This window comes from Chrysemys picta, chromosome 20, assembly GCF_011386835.1.
Source record: "Chrysemys picta bellii isolate R12L10 chromosome 20, ASM1138683v2, whole genome shotgun sequence".
NCBI lineage: Eukaryota > Metazoa > Chordata > Testudines > Emydidae > Chrysemys > Chrysemys picta.
Window position 1 is genome coordinate 3,546,733 of NC_088810.1, and position 21,430 is coordinate 3,568,162.

Here is a 21,430-nt window from a genome sequence, read left to right on the forward strand (position 1 = left end):
TCCCCCACACTGGTTTTCAAGAAGCCAAGAAAAAAAGAAAGAAATCCCACAGCCCCCTTTATTGCATTCCAATCTAGGCTCCCAATCAGCAAATAGGTCCAGTAAAGTGAGAAGTTACTTAAAACTCTATTCACTGTACAAAATGTTCTTCTGATCCCCAAAGGGCCAGCCACATTACCAGATCAATTCTAGTTGGTGTGTATATGTTTGTAAACTAGAGCCAACAATAACAAAGCATGTCCTGACCATGCAGATGCGGGCTGGACGGGATGGCAGCTTTTCTTATAATAGCTATTTGGCAACAGTTGTTGCTGTGGTGTCAGAATGAAATGAAAGTTGAGAGGAAAGGAAAGATGAGAACAAACAAGGACTGGCCAGCTAATGTCTCCATCAATGTCAGCATTTGAAAAAATATATAGTGTTGCCAACTCTCATGGTTTTGTCGTGGGTCACATAATCAGTATGGTTTTCTTAAAACCCAAGCTCCTGGCGTCAATACATCTGTGAGAAGTTCAACCTTCCCTCTTTAAAGAAATAGGAAGTTTCTAACTCTCGTGGTGGTGGAGAAAGTTTCCAAATGTGACCCCAGTGCCCCATAAAGGCTCAAAAAGCAGAAGGTAAATAAATAAACCCCAAATCAAGTATGTTTACATGATTTTGTGATTTTTGGGGAGCCCAACTCAGGATTTTTGAACATTTAGGGATGGCAATATGGAGAGAATCATAGAATATCAGGGTTGGAAGAGACCTCAGGAAGTCATCTATTCCAACCCTCTGTTCAAAGCAGGACGAACACCAACTAAATCATCCCAGCCAGGGCTTTGTCAAGCTGCGCCTTAAAAACCTCTAAGGATGCAGATACCACCACCTCCCTAGGTAACCCATTCCAGTGCTTCTCAACCCTCCTAGTGCAATAGTGTTTCCTAATATCCAACCTAGACCTACCCCACTGCAACTTGAGACCATTGCTCCTTGTTCTGTCACCTGCCACCACTGAGCACAGCCGAGCTCCATCTTCTTTGGAACCCCTCTTCAGGTAGTTGAAAGCTGATATCAAATCCCCCCTCACTCTTCTCCAGACTAAATAACCCCAGTTCCCTCAACCTCTCCTTGTAAGTCATGTGGCCCAGCCCCCTAATCATTTTCATTGCCCTCCGCTCGACTCTCCAATTTGTCCACATCCTTTCTGTAGAGGGGGTGACCAAAACTGGATACAATACTCCAGGTGTGGCCTCACCAGTGCCAAATAGAGGGGAGTAATCACTTCTCTTGATCTGCAGGCAATGCTCCTACTAATACAGCCCAATATGCCGTTAGCCTTCTTGGCAACAAGGGCACACTGCTGACTCATATCCAGCTTCTCATCCACTGTAATCCCCAGGTCCTTTTCATCAGAACTGCCACTTAGCCAGTTGGTCCCCAGCCTGTAGCACTGCATGGGATTCTTCTGTCCTTAAGTGCAGGACTCTGCACTTGTCTTTGTTGAACCACTGCGAGCCGGAGAAAGTGGAAACCGTGATTTGAGTGTGGCAGCGTGCAGACAAAGACACGAACGGCTGCAAACAGCTTGGTTTCTCAGGTGGCAGGCTGGAAGAGGAAATTGAACAGGTTTCAATTTGATAATGCAGAGAAAAATATACAAGTCTTAAGGAATGAGTGGGGACGCTGTGCAGGGTGGAGAAGCATTCATGGCCAAAAGGCAGGAATTTTGCACTGGAAGTCAGCCAGATGGGGGAAAGTATAAATCAGTCCGACATCTGTCTACAACTGGCAGCGTGATCTTGTGAATGTTGAGACGTGTGGGACTCCCACATTAAGGACTGTGTGTGGAATCCTGTCAGGCCCGGCGTGCGCTAGGACAGTGACAGAGACAAACTGAAATCCTCGAATGAGCTGGGGGCTGTACAGCAGGCAGCTGAAACCACGGTAAGACAATCGAAAAGGCCGGGTGAGCCAGAAAACCACGTGCGTAGGTTGCTGTTTAAATCCGCCTTTCATAAGCACCCAGATCTGTGGTCACGGTCCTGCTGCTAAAAAAAACCTGCCATCAAGAGCCGTGAAAACAAGAGAAGCCAGAGGCAAGGAAGGGTTGTTATAAAAGCCGTAGTAGCCGAATGGAACCGTCCCGCGTGTGGGCACGAATGCCCAAGGTGTGGCAAACACAATTATTTTGCCAGTGTGCAACTCTGGAAAAGAAAACTCCCAGGGCAAATAGATGTTTTTCCTCATTGAAGCAGATGACCGATTGCAAGATCTGTTCCTTGGTGTGGCTAATCCACAGGACCCCCTGCCACTGGACACAAGTGGCATTAACCCAGGGGACCCCCCACCACCACTGGACATGGGTAGCATTTACCCGTGGGGCTCTGTAACATGGTGCCTGCTACTGGAGTGTCCCCTTGTGGCCAGTGTTCACTCTGCAGCACCCTTCCTCACTGCTGGAACTCACTGCCTCAAGACAGGATGGCAGATGCAGAGGGGAAAGGAGGATAGTGCAAGTGGGAGGAGCGGAGAAGGGGGAAATAGTCTACAGGGTCAAACACAGAACCACGCAGACAAAACAATGTGGCTCTCATCTGGATGTTTGGCTGACTCAGGGAGGTGGGGAAAGGGACATGGGGCCTTTCCCCTCTAAGGGGCGCCGGATCCAGCGGAACTGTAGCAAACACCGGTAAACCATAGGAGGAGAACAGCGGCCTGAGAACCAGGTAGAGGAACCACTGGCTGGTCATTGTGCTTCTCATCTTCAGCTCCAGCACCTGAAAGTTCAGCCCCCCACGGCAGGATAATGGCAAAGAAGAAAACTCGCAGCTGTGAACTGATTTCCCCTCTCACCCACATGGGAGTGGCCAGAGTTGGCTCCTGTGCTGGTCGATAGCAGTGTCAGGGCAGGGGAGACCCTTGGTGTAGGAGAGAGGAACCAAAAGAGGTTGGAGAAAGGGGGGCACATGTCTAACTTACCTACAGCCTCCACCCAGGGTTGGTGGCCTACATAGGCCTGGCTTCCTCAGATACCACAGTGGGTTCAGGTGGCAAATGGTTCAGCTCCCTGACAATGTCTGCCTGACCTCTGGATAGAATCAGATATTCCAAGGACTGACGGATAATGGAGGTCCCCTAGTCTTACCTGCGGCAGAATGTCCCTAAATTAGTCCCTGGTTGACTGGAACAGACATGTTAAAAATACCATCCAGCCCTGCATCAAAAATTGTTGGTGATGGAGAAACTATCAGGGTGAGTCTTTTTTAGTCTTTATCATATTTTGGATGTGCTGGCCCCCAGCCTTGGCCCAGATTTTGTAACTTAGCTGGAGCTGGCGTGTGAGATCTTGACAGTTACTGTGACCTGTGACCATAGGTGCCTAGGACAGCCCACACTGAAGATCCCAAGCTCAGGGCAGGCTGCAAAAAGAAGAGCAATTTATCCCCAAACTGGTGGCTAATACAGTAGTTAGAGTCACCAACCAGTTACAAGCTGTGCTCCTGATCCCCCCACAAGGCTTATCAAGAAGCCAAGAAAAAAAAATCACACAGCTGCCTTTATTGCATTCCAATCTAGGCAAATAGCAAATAGGTCCAGTAAAGTGAAAAGTTACTTAAAACTCTATTCACTATTGTTGTGGAAAAAGTCACCCATGCATCATTTTGATCAGAGACTCAAGCCTGAAGCCCATTTATTGCAATACATACCAACGCTTTGGGGGTAGCAGTTAGAAAACCACTCCCCTGAATTGAGCATACAGAGTTACTTTTATAGTCAAAAACCGCAAACATATTACATGTTACACGTCATTTATGAGAATAAGGGAGTTAGGGTCTTTCCGCCCTTCTCGGCAATTCTTAGGCAATTTCTCGGAATAGGGTGCTAATTGAGTAGAGGGGTTCCTGGTGGTTTTCCGATACTGGCATTATCTTGCCTTATTTGGGGTGCCTATTGTGCAAATGTTCCCGTCAGGGTGCTGTTTCGGGAAGGGAGTTTGTGCACTCGGAGAAGGGGGGTTAAGGGCAGCTAAATAACGAGATGTGATTCGTTAGTTTAATTAGATACGGTCTTGCTTCACACAAGCGGTTATTATATTTCGCCAGCCTTATGAGGGGTTATTATTATATTTCATTGCCATAAACACACACAAGCTATTATTGCTGCTGGGCGTCTTCTTTCTCTCCCTCCGGCCCCCTCCCTCCTCTGGTCATACCCTTGACCGATGCTGGCAGGAAACATGACACTTAGTCTGGTTCAGGCTTGCGGCCTGTAAGACGGGTTGAGGCCTGTGTTTTGGTCTCTGTAAGGAAGGCCATCCCGGTCTCTTTTCCCACACTATACAAAATGTTCTTCTGATCCCCAAAGGGCCAGCCACATTTCCAGAACTATACTGGTTTGGATTTTACCCAAAATACCACATTGCCAGGAAATCCTTTAGCATCTAAAACCAAAGGTTTTACTGTAAAAAAAAGAAAAGAACAAGCAGAGATTTGTTAAATGGTCTAAGCAATCAGATACACACAGAGACTTCAAAGTCTATATATCAGGTTCGCAGCAGCATTGGCGAGTTTGCTGGCTGGTAAAGTCCCTCTGGAACACATCCAAAGCTTGGATTGGTCATTCAGTACTTTGTTCAGAGCTGCAGTTTGTAGAGAAGTTATTCCAGAGGTCGGAAGCAGGATTGAAGACAAAATGGAGAAGATGCAGCTGCATTCTGATATCCTGTGTACATCCTCTGTCCCAAATACAAGTTCCCAGCATATGGGTATGGAAAAGCTCTTGGAGTCCCCTCTCCAGAGGCATGTCCCTACAAGTCCTGCTGACTCAGAGGCGTACCCGTGGCTTCTCTCAATGGGTTTACTGTACAGCCGATTGCCCTTGATGGGCCATCGAACAGACTAGGCAGTGCTAATACCAATCTGCCTGGGTGTGTCAAAAGTTGGAGATATCAATATACCAAACATATTTATAACTCACAGTACATATATGACACATACATATAAACAAGCTTACCATATTTAGCAAATCATACCTTATCCACTGATACCTGACATGGCATATCTGGTATGATTCATGCAATTTTGTAATATTGGTATCCATAATATTATGAATGGTCATCCACATTCCCTACAGCATCACAGTTACTAGCTTGAACGTTATCTCTTCACCTCCCTGAATGTTCATAGGCAGGTGGTTTCTCTGGAGCCGCTCTTCATTCTCCTGGCTTCTTTTCCTTACTGGCCACTCTTAAACTAAGGCAGAGACTCTCCACACTAAATATGCCAGTGAGCGGGTCACGCAGTGTTTGTAAATTATGTCAGAGCCACCCCAGAAAACTTACAGAATCTATGTAGTTCAAGGAATGCCTGGGAATTATTATTATTATTTTTTGGTAGTGCTGGGAAACCCAATCCTGGCCCAGGACCTGCTGTGCTAGGCACCATACAAACACAGAGCGAAAACACAGTCCCTGTCCCGGAGAGCTCACAGTCTAAGGAGATGCAATGGATAGAAACCTGCTAGCACACAGCAGACATGGGTTTGTTCCCGGTTGTGCCACTGGACTTAGCAAAGTTTCCACTGGGTGACCTTGGCCAAGCTACTTCCCCGCTCTGTGTTTCAGTTTACCCATTTGTAAAAACTGGAAGACTGCTACTGATCTGCTTGCTAAAGTTCTTAGAGATCTACTCATAACAAGCACTAGAGAAGAGCAAGATATCACTATAGTAATACAGAGACTCTTCTATAATATACTACACCTAATGGATTTTAAACCATTTGGTAATCTAGAACCCCATTGAGACTTTTAGCAAACAATCTTGAACCTGTTGGATTCTATGTGGTTTGAAAACACTCTAGAATCCAGTGATGTCCTAGATCCAGTCGGGAATCTAGAACCCGTAGACTTTCACTTTGAACACATTAAGATGCTTACAATAAATGAGATTCCAGAGCCAGTTAGTGATGCAGAATCCAAGAGAGTCAATTAGGTGCAAACACATTGAGACATCTAAAACAAACAAGATTCTGTAGCTGGCTACTATCTGGTGCCATTGATGATGCATTGAGTTTGAAAAAATGGAGTGACCTAGAATGCATGCAATTCTGGAGAAAGCAGGGAATCTAGAATCCAGGGATATTGCAGGGTTTATGAACAGTTAGATACCTGGAGCCCATTAGGATTGAGAACCATCAGGAATCTAGGGACAAAAGGGATGCCAAGTTTTCAACTCTCCCTAAGTCTGGCCATCTTCAGGTCATCTCCTGTTTTGTGTTCTCGACTTCTGACCCTTGTCTTCCACTAGACTCGGGGACACCACTGCCGAGATCGTCAACAAAAGCCGCTTTGACCAGAGTGACAAGAGATGTCCTGAAGACCTGCCAGAATTTCTCCCCCATAAAGAGGTAGAGGATGGGGCTAAAGCAGGTGTTGAAGCTGCATGAGAAGGTGTAAATGACCAAGAGAGGGCCTGTCACTAACTCTGTCTCCTCCTTTTTGTAGAGCTTCAAGCCATAGTAGAGGTGGTAGGGCAGCCAGCCAAGGAAGAAGGAAACCACTGCGGTCACCATGACTTTGAAGGGCTTCCCAGCCCATGCCAGCTTCTTCTCCTTCATCTTCAGCCCAACGCGGACATAGCATCCCATGATGGTGCAGAAAGGCAGCAGGAAGCCCAGCAGGAACTCGACCATGAAGAAAGCCTGGTGGACCCGTCTGCTCAGCTCCTCCGTCTCGGCTCCATTCCAGTCTCTGGAGAGCGTGTAATTATTGATGCAGATGATCTTGCCCCCGTCCATCTCGCGGATCTCCCGGAAAGCCAGGTAGGGAGTGCTGAGAACAAAGGAGGTCAGCCACACACCCACAACCAGCTTCCGAGCCCGGGGCATGGTGCGGTGATTCCGGGACCAGATGGGATGGTGAGTGAGGGTGTAGCGGTCCAGGCTGATGAGGGTGATAAGGAAGGCAGAGGTGAACATACCCACGGAGATGAAGGTGTAGAGGAGCTTGCACATGGATTTGCCGAAGACCCAGTGTAAATCCATGAGGAGGTAGACAATGAAGAAGGGGATCATCAGGGTGAAGAGGAAGTAGCAGAAGACCAGGGAGAGGAACCAGAGGGTGGTCACCGTCTTCCTCATCTTCAGTCCCAGCACCCACAGGTACAACCCGTTCCCCAGCACACCCACCAGGAAGGTGGGAAAGAACAACACTGCAGAGGCCAGGTGAGCGGGGCTCACAGCTGCTGAGGTAGGGCTGGAATTCACCCTAGTGGTTGGTGGGAGAGTCGTGCTCCCTTGGTCCATGGTGCCCTGGGGAGAGACAGAAGAGGGGTTAGAAGGGACAACAGTGGAGGGGAAAGGGTAGAATGGAAGAGGTGGAATGAAGCAACAAGAGAGGGGGTTAGGAATGCACTATTGGAGAGAACCTAGCTGGGCACCCTCTGGTCCTCCAGAATATCCAGGCTGGGTATTCTCAGCAACTGGGCTATAGCTGGTGGAACTTAGTTCTACAAGGTAGAACTATGGGCAGCAGAGGAGGAAAAGAGGGACAGCAGATGTGGGAGGAGTGGGGAAGGGAACAGTTTTGTAGGTCAAATACACAGCAGTAATCAGGATGTTGGGCTGGCTCGGGGGGGGGGGAGGAATGGGGCACAGGGCCTTTCCCCCTAGCACATGCCAGCTCTAATCTGTCTCCAGGGCAGGGACTGGCTGGCTCAGGGAGGTGGGGATCGGTGTTGTTGACTCCAATCATGCAGGAGTTGGTGATGGTGGAAGTCACTGCTACAAACTGGAAAAAGCCACCCTACCCCAAACCTGTCTTCTGAGCTCATCTGCCTGTCATAGGAATTGCTGCTACACCCTAACTTGTGAGAATGGGCAGGGTCCTTCTCACCCTCATTATAACACAGGAAGCCTCTATCCACTGACCTACTTCTCTGCCCCACAGCCGTGTTGCCAGCCCTGCACAATGTGTTCTAACCTAATTGACTCTCTTGGATTCTGCATTACTAGCTGGATTTGAAATCTCATTTCTTGTAATCCTCTCAATGTGTTCAAAGTCTATGAGTTCTAGATTCCCAACTGGGTCTTTGACCTCTGGGTTCTTACCTCTGCCTGGGACTGCGCCTCCCATGGCCTTGTTAGATTAGCATTTGTTCTGCTCTGCAGAATGGCCTAATGGTTAACAGAAGGGGGGTAGCAGCCAGAACTCCTGGGTTCAATCCTTGGCTCTTGGAATGGGGTGCAGGGATGGTGTAGTAGTAATTTTCTTCTATAGTATAGAAGAATCCCTCTGCCCATCGTCTCGACTAACCTGGGCAGTGCAGGACCCAGCACAGAGAGAGACGTGGATGGTGCGTATTTGCTCAGGAAAGCGCCCGTGAGTCTGTCCCCAGCACCCCTGAGCCCTTCCCAGTGTGTTGAGTTCACTCTCCTTAACTCTGTGTCTTCTACATGCTGCACCCCCACCGGCTCTCTGAGATCCACAAGCTGCAAACCATGAACGGAAATGATCATTGGACACTGTCTTAGCAGCAAAATCACCTACGCAACAGCCATTTCTTTAAAACTAGCCCCCCACTCCCCTCCCAGAGCCTGGCACAGAACCCAGGATTCCTAGCTCCCCCCCACCTCTCTAACGCACTAGATGCTTGTCCAGCAGCTCATCTATTGAGCCGTGCCCCCATGAAGAGGAAGGGCCTGTATTTTGCACAAGTTCTTTCCTGACAGGGGCTGCACCACGACCCAGAGATAACCCAGCACTGTTAGCTCACAACAAATGCTGGGTCAGAAATGATGCAACTCCCAGCTGAGGAGTGGGGGGCGGGTCTAGTGGTTTGGAGTTTGGGGAAAGGGGTCACTGGGAGCTAGGATTCCTGGGGTCTGTCCTCAGCTCTGGGAGGGGGGTGGGGTCTAGGGGTTAGAGCAGGTCAATAGCAATGAGGGGTCCAGTGTTATCTACATGTTGTGGGTACTTCCCTGGGTGAGAAAACTCATGTGAAATGTTGCCCCTTCCTGTTCTAGATAAAATCTCAGTCACACCCAGCCCTCCCCAGAGTGTTCGTTACTGTATCTATTCGGTTCTGGGAAGTGGGCTCTGAAGGACCCCCCCCAGCCTAAGGGGAGGAGCTACATGACTGGAAACCAAATGATTTCGGGGGACAACTAATGAAATAACAGGGACAGGAGTGCGGTCAAAGGGTCAAAAGAAGGGAGCTTGATGGGGACACCAAGCAGAGAACCCAGGACAGCGCCCACTGCTCCTCGAAGGCATCAAGGGAGCCAGCGGAAGCCGCCCAGATGAACTCTGCCTGGATACGAATGGATAGAGGATCAGAAACAGGCCCCACAGTCACAGGAGACCCCATCGGCCAACCTCCTCTCCCTGCTTTTATAGATGGCCGTTTTAGCCAGGGCCAGGAGGAGGTTGACCAGGAGGTACCGTGACTTTGTGGGGCCACAGATAGGGAGTGCATAGAGAAGGAGGTGAGGGGAAAAGTGCGGCCAGAAATGTAACAGAATATTCGTGAGGAGCCGGAATAGGGGCTGCAACCTGGTGCACTCCAAGTAAACATGTGCCAGAGTCTCCCTCATGCCGCAGAAGGGCCAGGTGTCCGGGACAGGGGTAAACCGCGCCAAATATGTGCCCATGCTCACGGCCCATGAAGGAGCCACCAGCTGATATCCCCGGCGGGCCTTGGGACCAGGACGGAGTATAGGCTGGCCCACCGGGGTGTTCATTACTGTAACGGGGTGGCTCCCCGCTCCAGCCCTGACAGGGTTAAAACCAGCCCTGGGAGAGGGCTGAAGGACTGGGAGAACATCACAGGCTGAGTGGGAAGTAGGCTTAGTTGGCCCTTAAAGGCTTGAGCCAGGAGCTCACGCAGGGAGTCTCTCTCTGTTCAGAGAGAGAAGGGCCTGGCTGCAGGGAGCTTAACCAAGTGCCTAGAGTGGAGCAGGGCTGGGGAAAGGCCAAGGGATCCGGGGAGCTCCGGCCTAGGAAAGCCCCAGGCTGCAGGCCTAGGGTGAGGCCAACGGGGCACTTGGGTTGCAGGAGGCAGTCCATGGATAGGGAAGGCAGAGGCAGCAGGTCCAGAGCCCCCTTGCCTGTGATGAGTGGCAGATACATTGCAGTCTGCCCCAGTGAACGGGGGCTATGTGGTGACTGGCAGTAGCCAAGACTGAGGTGAGGTGGGGATAGGGGGTGGGGGTTCCCCTGGGAGGGGAGACCCTGAGATTGGGGTTACTGCCAGAGGGGCAGCACCCCAGAGAAAGGGGCACCAGGGTCCTGGGAGGGACATGGGGCCAGCGGTAAGACAGATCACTGGCCCGCAGAGGGGGCTCTGACAGCTGGAGAGTTAATTCCTGAGATGACCAGCAGGAGGCGCCGCAGGGGCGAGTCCAGCATTGTTACAGTTTCACGGGCCCCATCCTCAGCGCTCCCCGACAGGAACCCAATGCTACTGGGAAAACAGCCCCCAACAGCATGAGACACGAGACCAAGATGGAATTCTGAGGAGAATGGGATCTAATGGTTAGATTGGGAGGCAGAAGGGGCTGTGAGCCAGGATTCCTGGGTACTATCCCTGGCCATGGGAGGGAAGTAAGTCTAATGGTTAGAGCAGGGTACTGAGAACTAGGTCTCCTGGGTTCTGTCCCTGTCTCGGGGAGAAGAGTGGGCTCCCATGGTCAAGGTAGGGCTGCAAGCCAGGACTCGTGGGTTCTATCCTGAATTCTGTGTGGAGAGTGGGGTCCAGTGAGATAGATCGGGGGGTATGGGTGTTGGGAGCCAGGATTCCTGGTTTTCCCTGTATCGGGTTGGGGGACTTGCCAGGTTGTGCATGGAGGAGAATGAAATGCAGGGGTTGTCCGTGCTAGAGCTCCACACTTCTGTCTCTCTCTCCCTCTTCACCAATCCCCTTTGTGTTCTTCCCGCACCTCCTTAGGGTCTCATGACCCCTCCGCATTCCCAACAGGCCAGAACCCTCATGGCCCCTTTGCCTTCCCTGCTGGCCTGGCCCCTCCACCTCTCCAGCCAGCCCGGCCCTGACGCTTTCTGAGCCGGCGTAGCCCCTCACGGCCCTGCCGCTTTCTGAGTTGGCCCGGCCCCTCATGGCACCTCTGCCTTTCCAGCCAGCCCAGCCCCTCACCCCTAGCTTTTCTCTAGTGCTTTTCCTCAGTAGATCTCAATGTATTTTACCAAGGAGGTCAGTAGCAGTGTCCTGGTTATTACACATGGGGAAACTGAGGCACAGAGTGTGGCAGTAACTTGGCCAAGGTCACCCAGATGGCCAGTGACAGAGTCAGGAATAGTACCAAGGTCTCCTGAGACCTAGTTCCTGGTCTCTATCTACCCTGCCTCCCTAGACAGTGAGCTCTCTTGTGCAGGGACTCTCTTTCTACTCTGTGTTTGTACAGCACCTTGCACAGCAGGGCCAGGGACCACGACTGGGGCTCCCAGAACTACCTGAAATAAAATCCAATAATCTATCCCGGGTGTTACTTGAACTACATAGATTCAAGGTTTGTGTGGAGGCTCTGAAATACTTTACAACCACTGTGTGACCCACTCACTGGGATATTTAGTGTGTGCAGGTTTTGGCTTATGAGGAAAACAAGCTGGCAGAATAAAGAGCGGCTTTTGCTCACATAAATTTGTTAGTCTCCGAGGTGCCACAAGGACTCCTCATTGTTTTTCCTAATACAGACTAACACGGCTACCACTGTGAAACCTGTCTCACTACTAGGTCAGGTGGTCTTGTCACCTGATACTAAACATTACCTGGGACTTCTTGTAACTTTCCACTGGAAGGGAAGGGGGGGTCAAGTTTGGGAAACAAAGGATTCCTGCCTTCTGTAAATCTTAAGGGTGGGGAGGAAGACAAATGTGACTCCTCCTCTCCACGGCCTGCCTCCTCAAGAAAAAAGACTGTGAAAGCCATCTGAAGGGAAGGCGAGGGATGGGGAGGGTAGTCCACACTGAGACAGGGGTTCAGTCTGAAAAGAAATATAACTGGAATTCTGAAGCACAGAAACTTTGCAACCGGCCTAAAATAACGTTTAGGATAAGAAATTACATGTTGTAACATGTTTCTTAAGTATATTGAGCTTAGCTTGTGTACTTTGTTTTATTTGCTCATTAATCTGCTTTGTTCTGTCTGTTATCTCTTATATTCACTTAAAATTCACCTTGGGTAGTTAATAAACTTATTTCTTGTTTAGAATATAACCCTGTGTGTACAATTCATAATTGAAATGTGTGTTGGGGGGAAGAGGCTGCCATACCTTTGTCCACATTGAGGGAGGAGGCAGATTTCATAATATACCTTTGGGTCTGAACTGCAAGGGAGATGGACTCCTGAGTGTTGGGGAAGTCCCTTAGGATGAACCTTCCCCAAACTGATCTTAGTGTCTGTTTTGTTCTGCAGTTTGGTGTGGCCCTGCCTGTGTGTGCTGGAGAAAGCTTAATAGTTTGGCTCAGCAAGACAGATAAAAAGGGTGCCCAGGTTGGCATAACAGGCAGGCTCAGTGATATCTCAGCACATCTGGTGGCATCCTAAGGGGGGCAGCCAGTCACACTGTGCATCTAGGGAAGGACCCAGCTCTGGAAGGAGGGTTACTTGGAGATTTATGGCACAAGTCTCTTACGCAAAGGGCCAAGGGCTGGAGATCTAAGTTTGCCAAAATGGCTGGTCATGCTTGGAGTTTCAAGGTTTGGGGTGTCTCTGTGAGTGGTCTGATGTGCAGAAACTGTCGAGCACCCTCCTTGTGGAAAATCAGGTCTCTTTAAGGGTGCTTAGTAGGTAAACATCACAAAAACTAGAAGCACAAAAAAATGCCAAATTTCTTGGGGAAACTAAGCCTAAAAGTCAATAGGGCAATGGAGTGAACAGGCCAGATCCTCAGCTGGTGTAAATCCATGTGTGTCTGACTTCATTTCAGAACTCTTGAGTAATTCTACTGCCTCTGGGGGGCAGGGGAGTGAGGTCTGCTGGGTTAGAACAGGGGATGCTGGGAATCAGGACTCCTGGGGTCTATCCCTGGCTCTGGCAGGGAAGTGGGGTCCAGTGGTTAGGGTAGGTGGAGAACAAAACAAGGATTCCTGCATTCTCTACGTTTTGCCAGTGCATCAAATTGTGAACTGAATCCTGTGAAAGGCTGCCTCCTCTTGGTCTAGCTAACCCCCCCCCCAGTAATGCCCAGCCCTGCTGAGACACCTCACAAACAGCAGGTTGGATGTGCTAAGATGGATGAGACAACATCAGACTCCTCATCTATAGGTGCAAAGACTAAGCACAGTGCCTGTGGTCTCCCCACCCCACCCTTGTCAGCACAAAGCGCAGCCCCTGTGTTTCTCATTGAAGATTTCCTGTGCAAGCTACAGCCTGCAGAGGTGTGAACTGCCGGTAAGCCAAAGTACAAACACTTTAGTAGTGGAACAACTTTTGAAATATTTCTGTACCAGTCCCTGCCCTCATTTAATAGCCGAGTTCAGGGGCTGTCCATGCTCTGCATTTCATGAAGGACTGAGCCTTCAGTTTTGCCCTGGCTCTGCACCAAGAACATCCTCACAATCTGAAAATGAGAAACAAGCTCATATTTTGGGGAGAAGGGCTGAATGCTGGGAGCTCCTTGACCCAATGCTCCCAAATTTGCCACAGAAACCCCACCCCAGCCTCCGTTGCAGAGTGCAGTTTTTCAACGCAGTTGCCCTACACACAGGGGTGTCCGTGCAATTTGGATATTATGAGAAGCTCACATGCCGGGAGCTGCATTTCATGAACTCCCCAATCAAACGGTCACCCTTTCCCCCAGCAGACTCCAGCACAGCACATGAGACCTTTCCCCACTAGGAGGCTCTGGCTCTGACCTGGCTTCAGGGCCTGGGACTAGCTGGTTCAGGGAGGTGGAGAGCAGTGGTGTTGACTCCTATCATGCAGGAGCTGGGGCCAGTGGAACTCTCTGCTACAAGGTGGGGAAAAAAAGCCATCCCTCCCCCACCCTGTCTCTTGTACTCATCTGCCTGTCACAGGAACTGCTGCAACACTCTGACTCGAGAGAGCGTGCAGGGTCCTTCTCACCCTCATTGTAACACAGGAAGGCCTCAATCCACCAAGCTGCCCCTCAGCCATGCTGCAGCTCTGAACCAGGGACCTCTGGGCTATTGTCTCTGTCTGGGACTGGCTCCCCCACGGCCTTGTTAACATGGTGTCCTCTGTGCTCTGCAGGCTGGCCTTATGGTTACGGCAGGGGAGACTGTGAGAGAGGACTCCTGGTATCTATTCCTGGCTCTGGCAGGTGAGACAGGTCTAGTGGGTCATAGCTGCAGTGGCTGGGAAGCAGGATTCCTGGGCTGTGGGAGGGTCGGGGAGTCCTGTGGCTTAGAGCTTGGTAATGGGGAACACCTCATCTGATTAACATGAAACAAAAGAGGAAAATTCACCCATGTGACAGACCCCACCTACTACTTCTGTCTATTGAGACCCCATGTTAACCCCATTAATACCCAGTGCCAGGGAGTCCCACTGGTTTGCCTTCATAATAGCAAATGTCTGTGGCATCTAGGTAGGAGTAACAAAGAAATCCCCCTTCAGACCCAACGAGGAGCCTCTGCCCTTTGTCTCGACTCACCTGGGCAGCACAGGACCCAGCGCAGAGAGAGACTCGGATGGTGTGTGTTTCCGCAGCAGCAAAGTGTGTGAGTCTGTACTGTCCTGTGTGTTGAGGTCACTCCCCTTAACTCTGTGTCTTCTACACGCTCCGCCTCCACCTGCTCTCTGAGCTGGTGGAGCTGCAAACCATGAATGGAAATGATCATTCAGACACTGTCTTAGCAAAAAAACCACCTAAGAAACAGCCATTGCTTTAAAACAAGCTCCCACTCCCGTGCCAGAGCCCGGGATAGAACTCAGGAGCTCTGGTTCCCAGCCCCCCACTTTCTCTAACCCACTAGACCCCACTCCCCTCCTGCATCTGGGGTGAGAACTGAGATGTCCTCTGTCACCCCACCCCTGCTCTGACCACTACCCCGAGGCCTCAGCAGGGAGCAAGAGTCCTTCAGTCCCAGGCCTGCAGCAGGGGCCCGGGTGCTGGGGCTTCCCCCAACCAATCCGGCGCTTCTGTCGGGGAGTGGTGTCGGGAGCAGTGTCAGGACGCGAGGATTTTCCCTACCTTGCCAACCCAGCGCTTCTGCCAGGGCTCTGGGATTTCTGCTGGCATGGGGCATCCATTTCTCCAGGGGCCCCCAGTTGGCCAGAGCCCCTAGGCATGGACCCCATTGGTCCATTGGATAATCCACTATTTCCCAGACAAGCTCCTGAGACCGGTCAGGTGTGGAGGGCCAGGGATGCACAGAAATGTGGGGTCCAGCAGTACCACCTCGGAAAATATCAACTCCACCTGCCACGCATTGGAGGGATGGCGTGTCCAAAGGGACTAAAGCTTCAACGGGGCTTTGAAAGAGGCACATGCCCCAGAGATGTGTCCATGGCAGCTGGCATGAGTGTGGCTGGGCTGTTGCCCCGGAGTTGGATGTGAGTGTGCAAAGAGGAAAGGGCTGTTGGATTCAGGGGGGTGCTTGCAACCAGGTGTTGCAGACCTGAGCTCAGAACTGCCCTAGAACCGTTAGAAATACCATGCAGCCCGGCGTTCAAAATTGTTGGTGATGGAGAAACTGGTTTGGTCTTCTTTAGTCTTTATCATCTTTTGGATCTGCCGGCCCCCAGCCTTGCCCAAGGTTTTGTAACTTGGCTGGAGCTTGCAAGTGAGATCTTCACAGTTACTGTGACGTGTGACCAGAGGTGCCTAGGGCAGCCCACACTGAAAATGCCAAGGTCAGGGCAGGCTGCATTAAGGAGAGCAGTTTATCCCAAAACTGGGGGTTAATACAGTAGTTAGATTCACCAACCAGTCAGAAGCTGTGCTCCTGATCCCCCACACTGGTTTTCAAGAAGCCAAGAAAAAAGAAAGAAATCACACAGCCCCCTTTATTGCATTCCAATCTAGGCTCCCAATCAGCAAATAGGTCCAGTAAAGTGAGAAGTTACTTAAAACTCTATTCATTATACAAAATGCTCTTCAGATCCCCAAACGCCCAGCCTCATTACCAGATCAATATTGGTTTGGATTTTTCCCAAAAATACCATACTGTCAACCAATCCTTTAGCATCTAAAATCTAAGTTTTTACTATAAACAAAAAGAAAAGAACAAGCAGAGTTTTGTTAAATGGTCGAAGCAATCAGATACACACAGAGACTTCAAAGTCCATTTATCACTGGTGAGTTTGCTGGCTTGTAAAGTCCCTCTGGAACACACCCAAAGCTTGGATGGGTCATTCAGACCTTTGTTCGGAGCTGCAGTTTGTACAGAAGTTTCTCCAGAGGTCAAAAACAGGATTGAAGACAAAATGGAGAAGATGCAGCTGCCGTCTTATATCCTGTATATATCCTCTGTCCCAAACACAAGTTCCCAGCATTTGGGTATGGAGAAAGTCTTGGAGTTCCCTGTCCCCAGGCATGTCCCTATAAGTCCTGCTGACTCAGAGGCATAGCCCCTGGCTTCTCTCAATGGGTTTACTGTACAGCCGATTGCCCTTGATGGGCCATCGAACAGACTAGGCAGTGCTAATGCCAATCTGTCTGGGGGTGTCACACAGATACACAGCACAAATTGGAGATATCAATATACCACACATTTTTCTAACTCAAATTCAAACATGACACATACATATAACCAAGCTTACCATATTTAGCAAATCATACCTTTTTCTACTGATACCTTACATGGCATACCTGGTATGATTCATGCAACTTCGCAATATTGGTATCCATAATATTATGAATGGTCACCTACATTCTATACAGCGCCACAGTTACTAGCTCGCACGTTGCCTCTTCACCACCCTGAATTTTCATAGGCAGGTGGTTTCTCTGGAGCTGCTCTTCATTCTGCTGGCTTGTTTTCCTTACCGGCTGCTGTTAAACTAAGCCAGAAACTCCCCACACAAAATATCCTAGTGAGCGAATCACACAGTGTTTGTAAATTATGTCAGAGATGTCCCACAAAATGTACAGAATTTATGTAGTTCAAGGAATGCCTGGGAATGAGAATTTATTATTAGTTTTTATTTCGGTAGTACTGGGAACCCCCATCCTGGCCCAAGATCCCGCTGTGCTAGGCTCTGTACAAACACAGAGCAAAAAGACAGTCCCTGTCCCAGAGAGCTCACAATCTAAGGAAATTCATGGATAGAGACCTGGGCTGGGAGACAGCTGACATGGGTTTGTTCCCGGTTTTGCCACTGGACTTAGCAAAGTTTCCACTGGGTGACCTTGGCCAAGCTACTTCCCCAATCTGTACCTCAGTTTCTCCATTTCTAAAAACTGAAAGACTGCTAATGATCTCCTTGCTAAAGTTCTTTGAGATCTACTGATTACAAATACTGGAAAAGAGCTAGATATCACTATTGTACTACACAGACTCTTCTATAATATACTATGCCTAATGGATTTTAAACCATTTGGAAATCTAGAACCACGATGAAACTTTCAGCAAACAATCTGGAACCTGTTGGATTCTATGTGGTTTGAAAACACTCTAGAATCCAGTGATGTCCTAGATCCAGATGGGAATCTAGAACCCATAGACTTTGAGTTTGAACACATTGAGAGACTTACAGTAAATGAGATTCCAGAGCCAGCTAGTGACGCAGAATCCAAGAGAGTCAATTGGGTTAGAACACATTGAGAGATCTAAAACAAACAAAATTCTGGAGCTTGCTACTAATCTGCTGCCATTGATGATCCACTGAGTTTGAAAAAATTGAGTGACCTAGAATGCATTGAATTCTAGAGAGAGCAGGGAATCTACAATCCAGGGACACTACAGGGTTTATGAATAGTAAGATACCTGAAACCCATTTGGATTTAGAACCATCAGGAATCTAGAACAAATGGGATGGCAAGATTTCAACTCTCCCTAAGTCTGTGCACCTTCAGGCCATCAACTATTTTGTGTTCTCGACTTCTGTCCCATGTCTTCCACTAGACTCGGAGGCACTGCTGCCAAGATCGTCGACAAAAGCCGCTTTCACCAGAGTGAGAAGAGATGTTCTGAAGACCTGCCAGAACTTCTCCCCCACAAAGAGGTAGAGGATGGGGGTGAAGCAGGCATTGAAGCAGGATGTGAAGGTGTAAATGACCAAGAGGGCACCCATCACTGACTCTGGCACCTCCTTATTGGAGAGCTTCAAGCCATGGTAGAGGTGGTAGGGCAGCCAGCCAAGGAAGAAGGAAACCACCGTGGTCACAATGACTTTGAAGGGCTTCCCAGCCCATGCCAGCTTCTTCTCCTTCATCTTCATCACAACGCAGATATAACATCCCGTGATGGTGCAGAAGGGCAGCAGAAAGCCCAGCAGGAACCGGACTGTGAAAATGGCCAGGTGGACCCGTCTGCCCATGTCCTTCATCTTGGCTCCATTCCAGTCTCTGGAAAGAGCGTAATTATTCTTGCAGGTGATCCTGTCCCCGTCCTCCACCCGGGTCTCCCGGAAAGCCAGGTAGGGAGTGCTGAGAACGAAGGAAGCCAGCCAAATGCCCACAACCAGCTTCCTAGCCCGGGACATGGTGCGGTGATTCCGGGACCAGATGGGATGGTGAGTGAGAGTGTAGCGGTCCAGGCTGATGAGGGTGAGATGGAAGACAATGGAGAACATGCCCACGGAGATGCAGGTGTTGAGGATCTTGCACATGGCCATGCCAAAGACCCAGTGTAAACCCATGAGGAGGGAGATGATGAAGAAGGGGATCAGCAGGGTGAGGAGGAGGTAAGAGGAGACCAGGGACAGGAACCAGAGAGTGGTCACCGTCCTCCTCATCTTCAGTCCCAGCACCCACAGGTACAACCCATTCCCCACCACACCCACCAGGAAGGTGGGGAAGAGCAACACTGCAGAGGCCAGGTAAGTGGCATTCAAACCTGCTGGGTTTTGGCTGGAATTCACCCCAGTGGTTGGTGGGAGAGTCGTGTTGCCTTGGTCCATGATGCCCTGGGGAGAGACAGAAGAGGGGTTGGAAGGGATGACAGTGGAGGGGAAAGGGGAGAGTGGAAGAGGAGGAATCAAGAAATAACAGAGGGGGTTAGGAACACACTATTGGACAGGACTTAGGTGGGCACCCTCTTGTCTTCCAGAAAATCCAGACTGGGTAGTTTCAGCAACTGGGCTATAGCCGGTGGAACTCACTGCTACAAGGTAGAACTATGGGCAGCAGAGGAGGAAAAGAGGGATAGCAGATGTGGGAGCAGTGGGGAAGGGGACAGTCTGGTAGGTCCATACACAGCTATGCCAGGAATACCACATCACTACTATCTGGATGATGGACTGAGTCAGAAGGGTGGGGAATGGGACATTGGGCCTTTCCCCCTGGCAGACGCCAGCTCCAATCTGTCTCCAGGGCAGGGACTGGCTAGCTCAGGGAGATGGGAATTGGTGCTGTTGACTCCTAGCATGCAAGAGCTGGTGATGGTGGAAGTCACTGCTACAAGCTGGAAAAAGCCACCCCACCCCAAATCGGTCTTCTGTGCTCATCTGCCTGTCCTAGGAATTGCTGCTACACCCTGATGTGTGAGATTGGGCAGGGTCCTTCTCACCTCAATGTAACACAGGAAGCCTCAATCTACTGACCTCCTTCTCTGCCCCACAGCCGTGCTGCCAGCCCTGCACCAGGGACCTCTGGGTTATTGCCGCTGCCTGGGACTACACCCCACATGGTCTTTTTAGATTGGCGTTCTCTCTGCTCTAAAGAATGGCCTAATGGTGAGAGAAGGGGTGTGAGATCCAGGACTCCTGGGTTCTAGCCTCAATTCTTGGAGAGATGTCCACGGATGGGGGTCAGAACTCCTGGGTAGATGTGGGGTCCGGTGTTTTAGAGCTTCGAAAGTGGGTAACACCTCATCTGATTAAATGTGAAAAAGAGAAAAATTCACCCATGTCAGAGATCTCACCTCCTACTTCTCTCTATTGAATGCTCCAGGTTAACCCCAGTGCCACCCAGTGGCACGGAGTTCCACTGGTAACTGCACTGATACCCAGTGGCAGGGAGTCCAACTGCTTTGCCTTGTCAATGGCAAAATTCTGTGGCTTCTAGGTAGCCTTAGAAAGGAAATTCCCCTTCAGACCCAAAGAGGGGCCTCTGCCCATCGTCTTGACTCACCTGGGCAGCACAGGACCCAGCACTGAGAGAGACTTGGATGGCGTGTGTTTGCTCAGCAAAGCATCTGTGAGTCTGTCCCAAGCACCCCTGAGCCCTCCCCTGTGTGTTGAGTTCACTCCCCTTAACTCTGTGTCTTCTACATGCTCCACCCCCATCTCCTCTCTGAGATCCACAAGCTGCAAACCGTGAATGGAAATGATCATTCGGACACTGTCTTAGCAGAGAAACCACCTAAGCAACAACCATTGCTTTAAAACTGGCCCCCACTTCCTCCCAGAGCCTGGCATAGAACCCAGGAGTCCTGCCTCACAGCCCCCACTCCCCTGCTCTAATGCACTAGATGCTTGGCCAGCAGCTCATCTATTGAACCGTGCCCCCATGAAGAGAAAGGGCCCGTATTTTGCACAAGTTCTTTCCTGACAGGGGCTGCACCACGACCCAGAGATAACCCAGCACTGTTAGCTCACAAGAAACGCTGAGTCACAAATGATGCAACTGTGTTGTCTACTTGTTGTGGATACATCCCTTCCTGTTCTAGATAAAATCTCAGTCACACCCAGCCCTCCCCAGAGTGTTCGTTAATAGGCCCCATTCTCGGAGCTGGGACCCTGAGACCCCCAATGGGAACCCAACGCTACTGGGAAAACATCCCCCAATAGTATGATACAGGAGACCAAGGTTGAATTCTGAGGAGAGTGGGGTCTAGTGGTTAGAATGGGCTGTGTGGGAAAGGGGCTGGGAGCCAGGATTCCTGTGTACTATCCCTGGCTAGGGGAGGGGAGTGGGATCTAGTGGTTAGAGCGGGGTACTGGGAGCCAGGACTCCTGGGTTCAGTCCCTGCCTCGGGGAGAGGAGTGGTCTCCCATGGTCAAGGCGCGGCTGGAAGCCAGGACTCCTGGGTTCTATCCCAAGTTCTGTGTGGAGAATGGGGTCTAGTGAGTTGGAGCGGGGAGAGTGGGGTGGGAGTCAGGACTCCGGGGTTCTATCCATGGATCCGGGAAGGGATGAGGTCCAGTGAGATAGATCAGGGGGCATGGGTGTTGGTAGCCAGGAATACTGCTTCTTCCTGCAACGGGTGGGGGGACTTGCCTTTTTGTGCATGGAGGAGAATGAAATTCAGGGGTTGTCCATGCTAGAGCTCCACACTTCTGTCTCTCTCTCCCTCTTCTCCAATCCCCTTTGTGTTATTCCCACACCTCCTTCAGGTCTCACCGCCCAGCTAGCCCCACCCAGCCCC

The 21,430-nt window shown here is 50.3% G+C and overlaps 2 protein-coding genes across 2 annotated transcripts; both read right to left on the reverse strand.

Annotated features, from left to right (window-relative positions):
- Positions 1-5,917: 5,917 nt before the first annotated feature.
- On the reverse strand, positions 5,918-15,365 carry LOC101951408 (probable G-protein coupled receptor 33). The gene is made up of 2 exons (XM_024113167.2): positions 14,611-15,365; positions 5,918-7,290 (listed from the first exon to the last, which is right to left on the reverse strand). The coding sequence occupies exon 2, from the start codon at positions 7,282-7,284 to the stop codon at positions 6,235-6,237; it is 1,050 nt and encodes a 349-aa protein (XP_023968935.2). The 5' UTR covers positions 7,285-7,290; positions 14,611-15,365; the 3' UTR covers positions 5,918-6,234.
- A 774-nt stretch (positions 15,366-16,139) lies between these two features.
- Positions 16,140-20,268, reverse strand: LOC103306985 (probable G-protein coupled receptor 33). The gene is made up of 2 exons (XM_065574478.1): positions 20,194-20,268; positions 16,140-19,028 (listed from the first exon to the last, which is right to left on the reverse strand). The coding sequence occupies exon 2, from the start codon at positions 19,020-19,022 to the stop codon at positions 17,985-17,987; it is 1,038 nt and encodes a 345-aa protein (XP_065430550.1). The 5' UTR covers positions 19,023-19,028; positions 20,194-20,268; the 3' UTR covers positions 16,140-17,984.
- Positions 20,269-21,430: the final 1,162 nt, after the last annotated feature.

What these genes read in the sequence shown, in the direction of transcription:
- LOC101951408 (XM_024113167.2), bottom strand. Translation starts at nt 7,284, where the DNA reads ATGGACCAAGGGAGCACGACTCTCCCACCAACCACTAGGGTGAATTCC.
- LOC103306985 (XM_065574478.1), bottom strand. Translation starts at nt 19,022, where the DNA reads ATGGACCAAGGCAACACGACTCTCCCACCAACCACTGGGGTGAATTCC.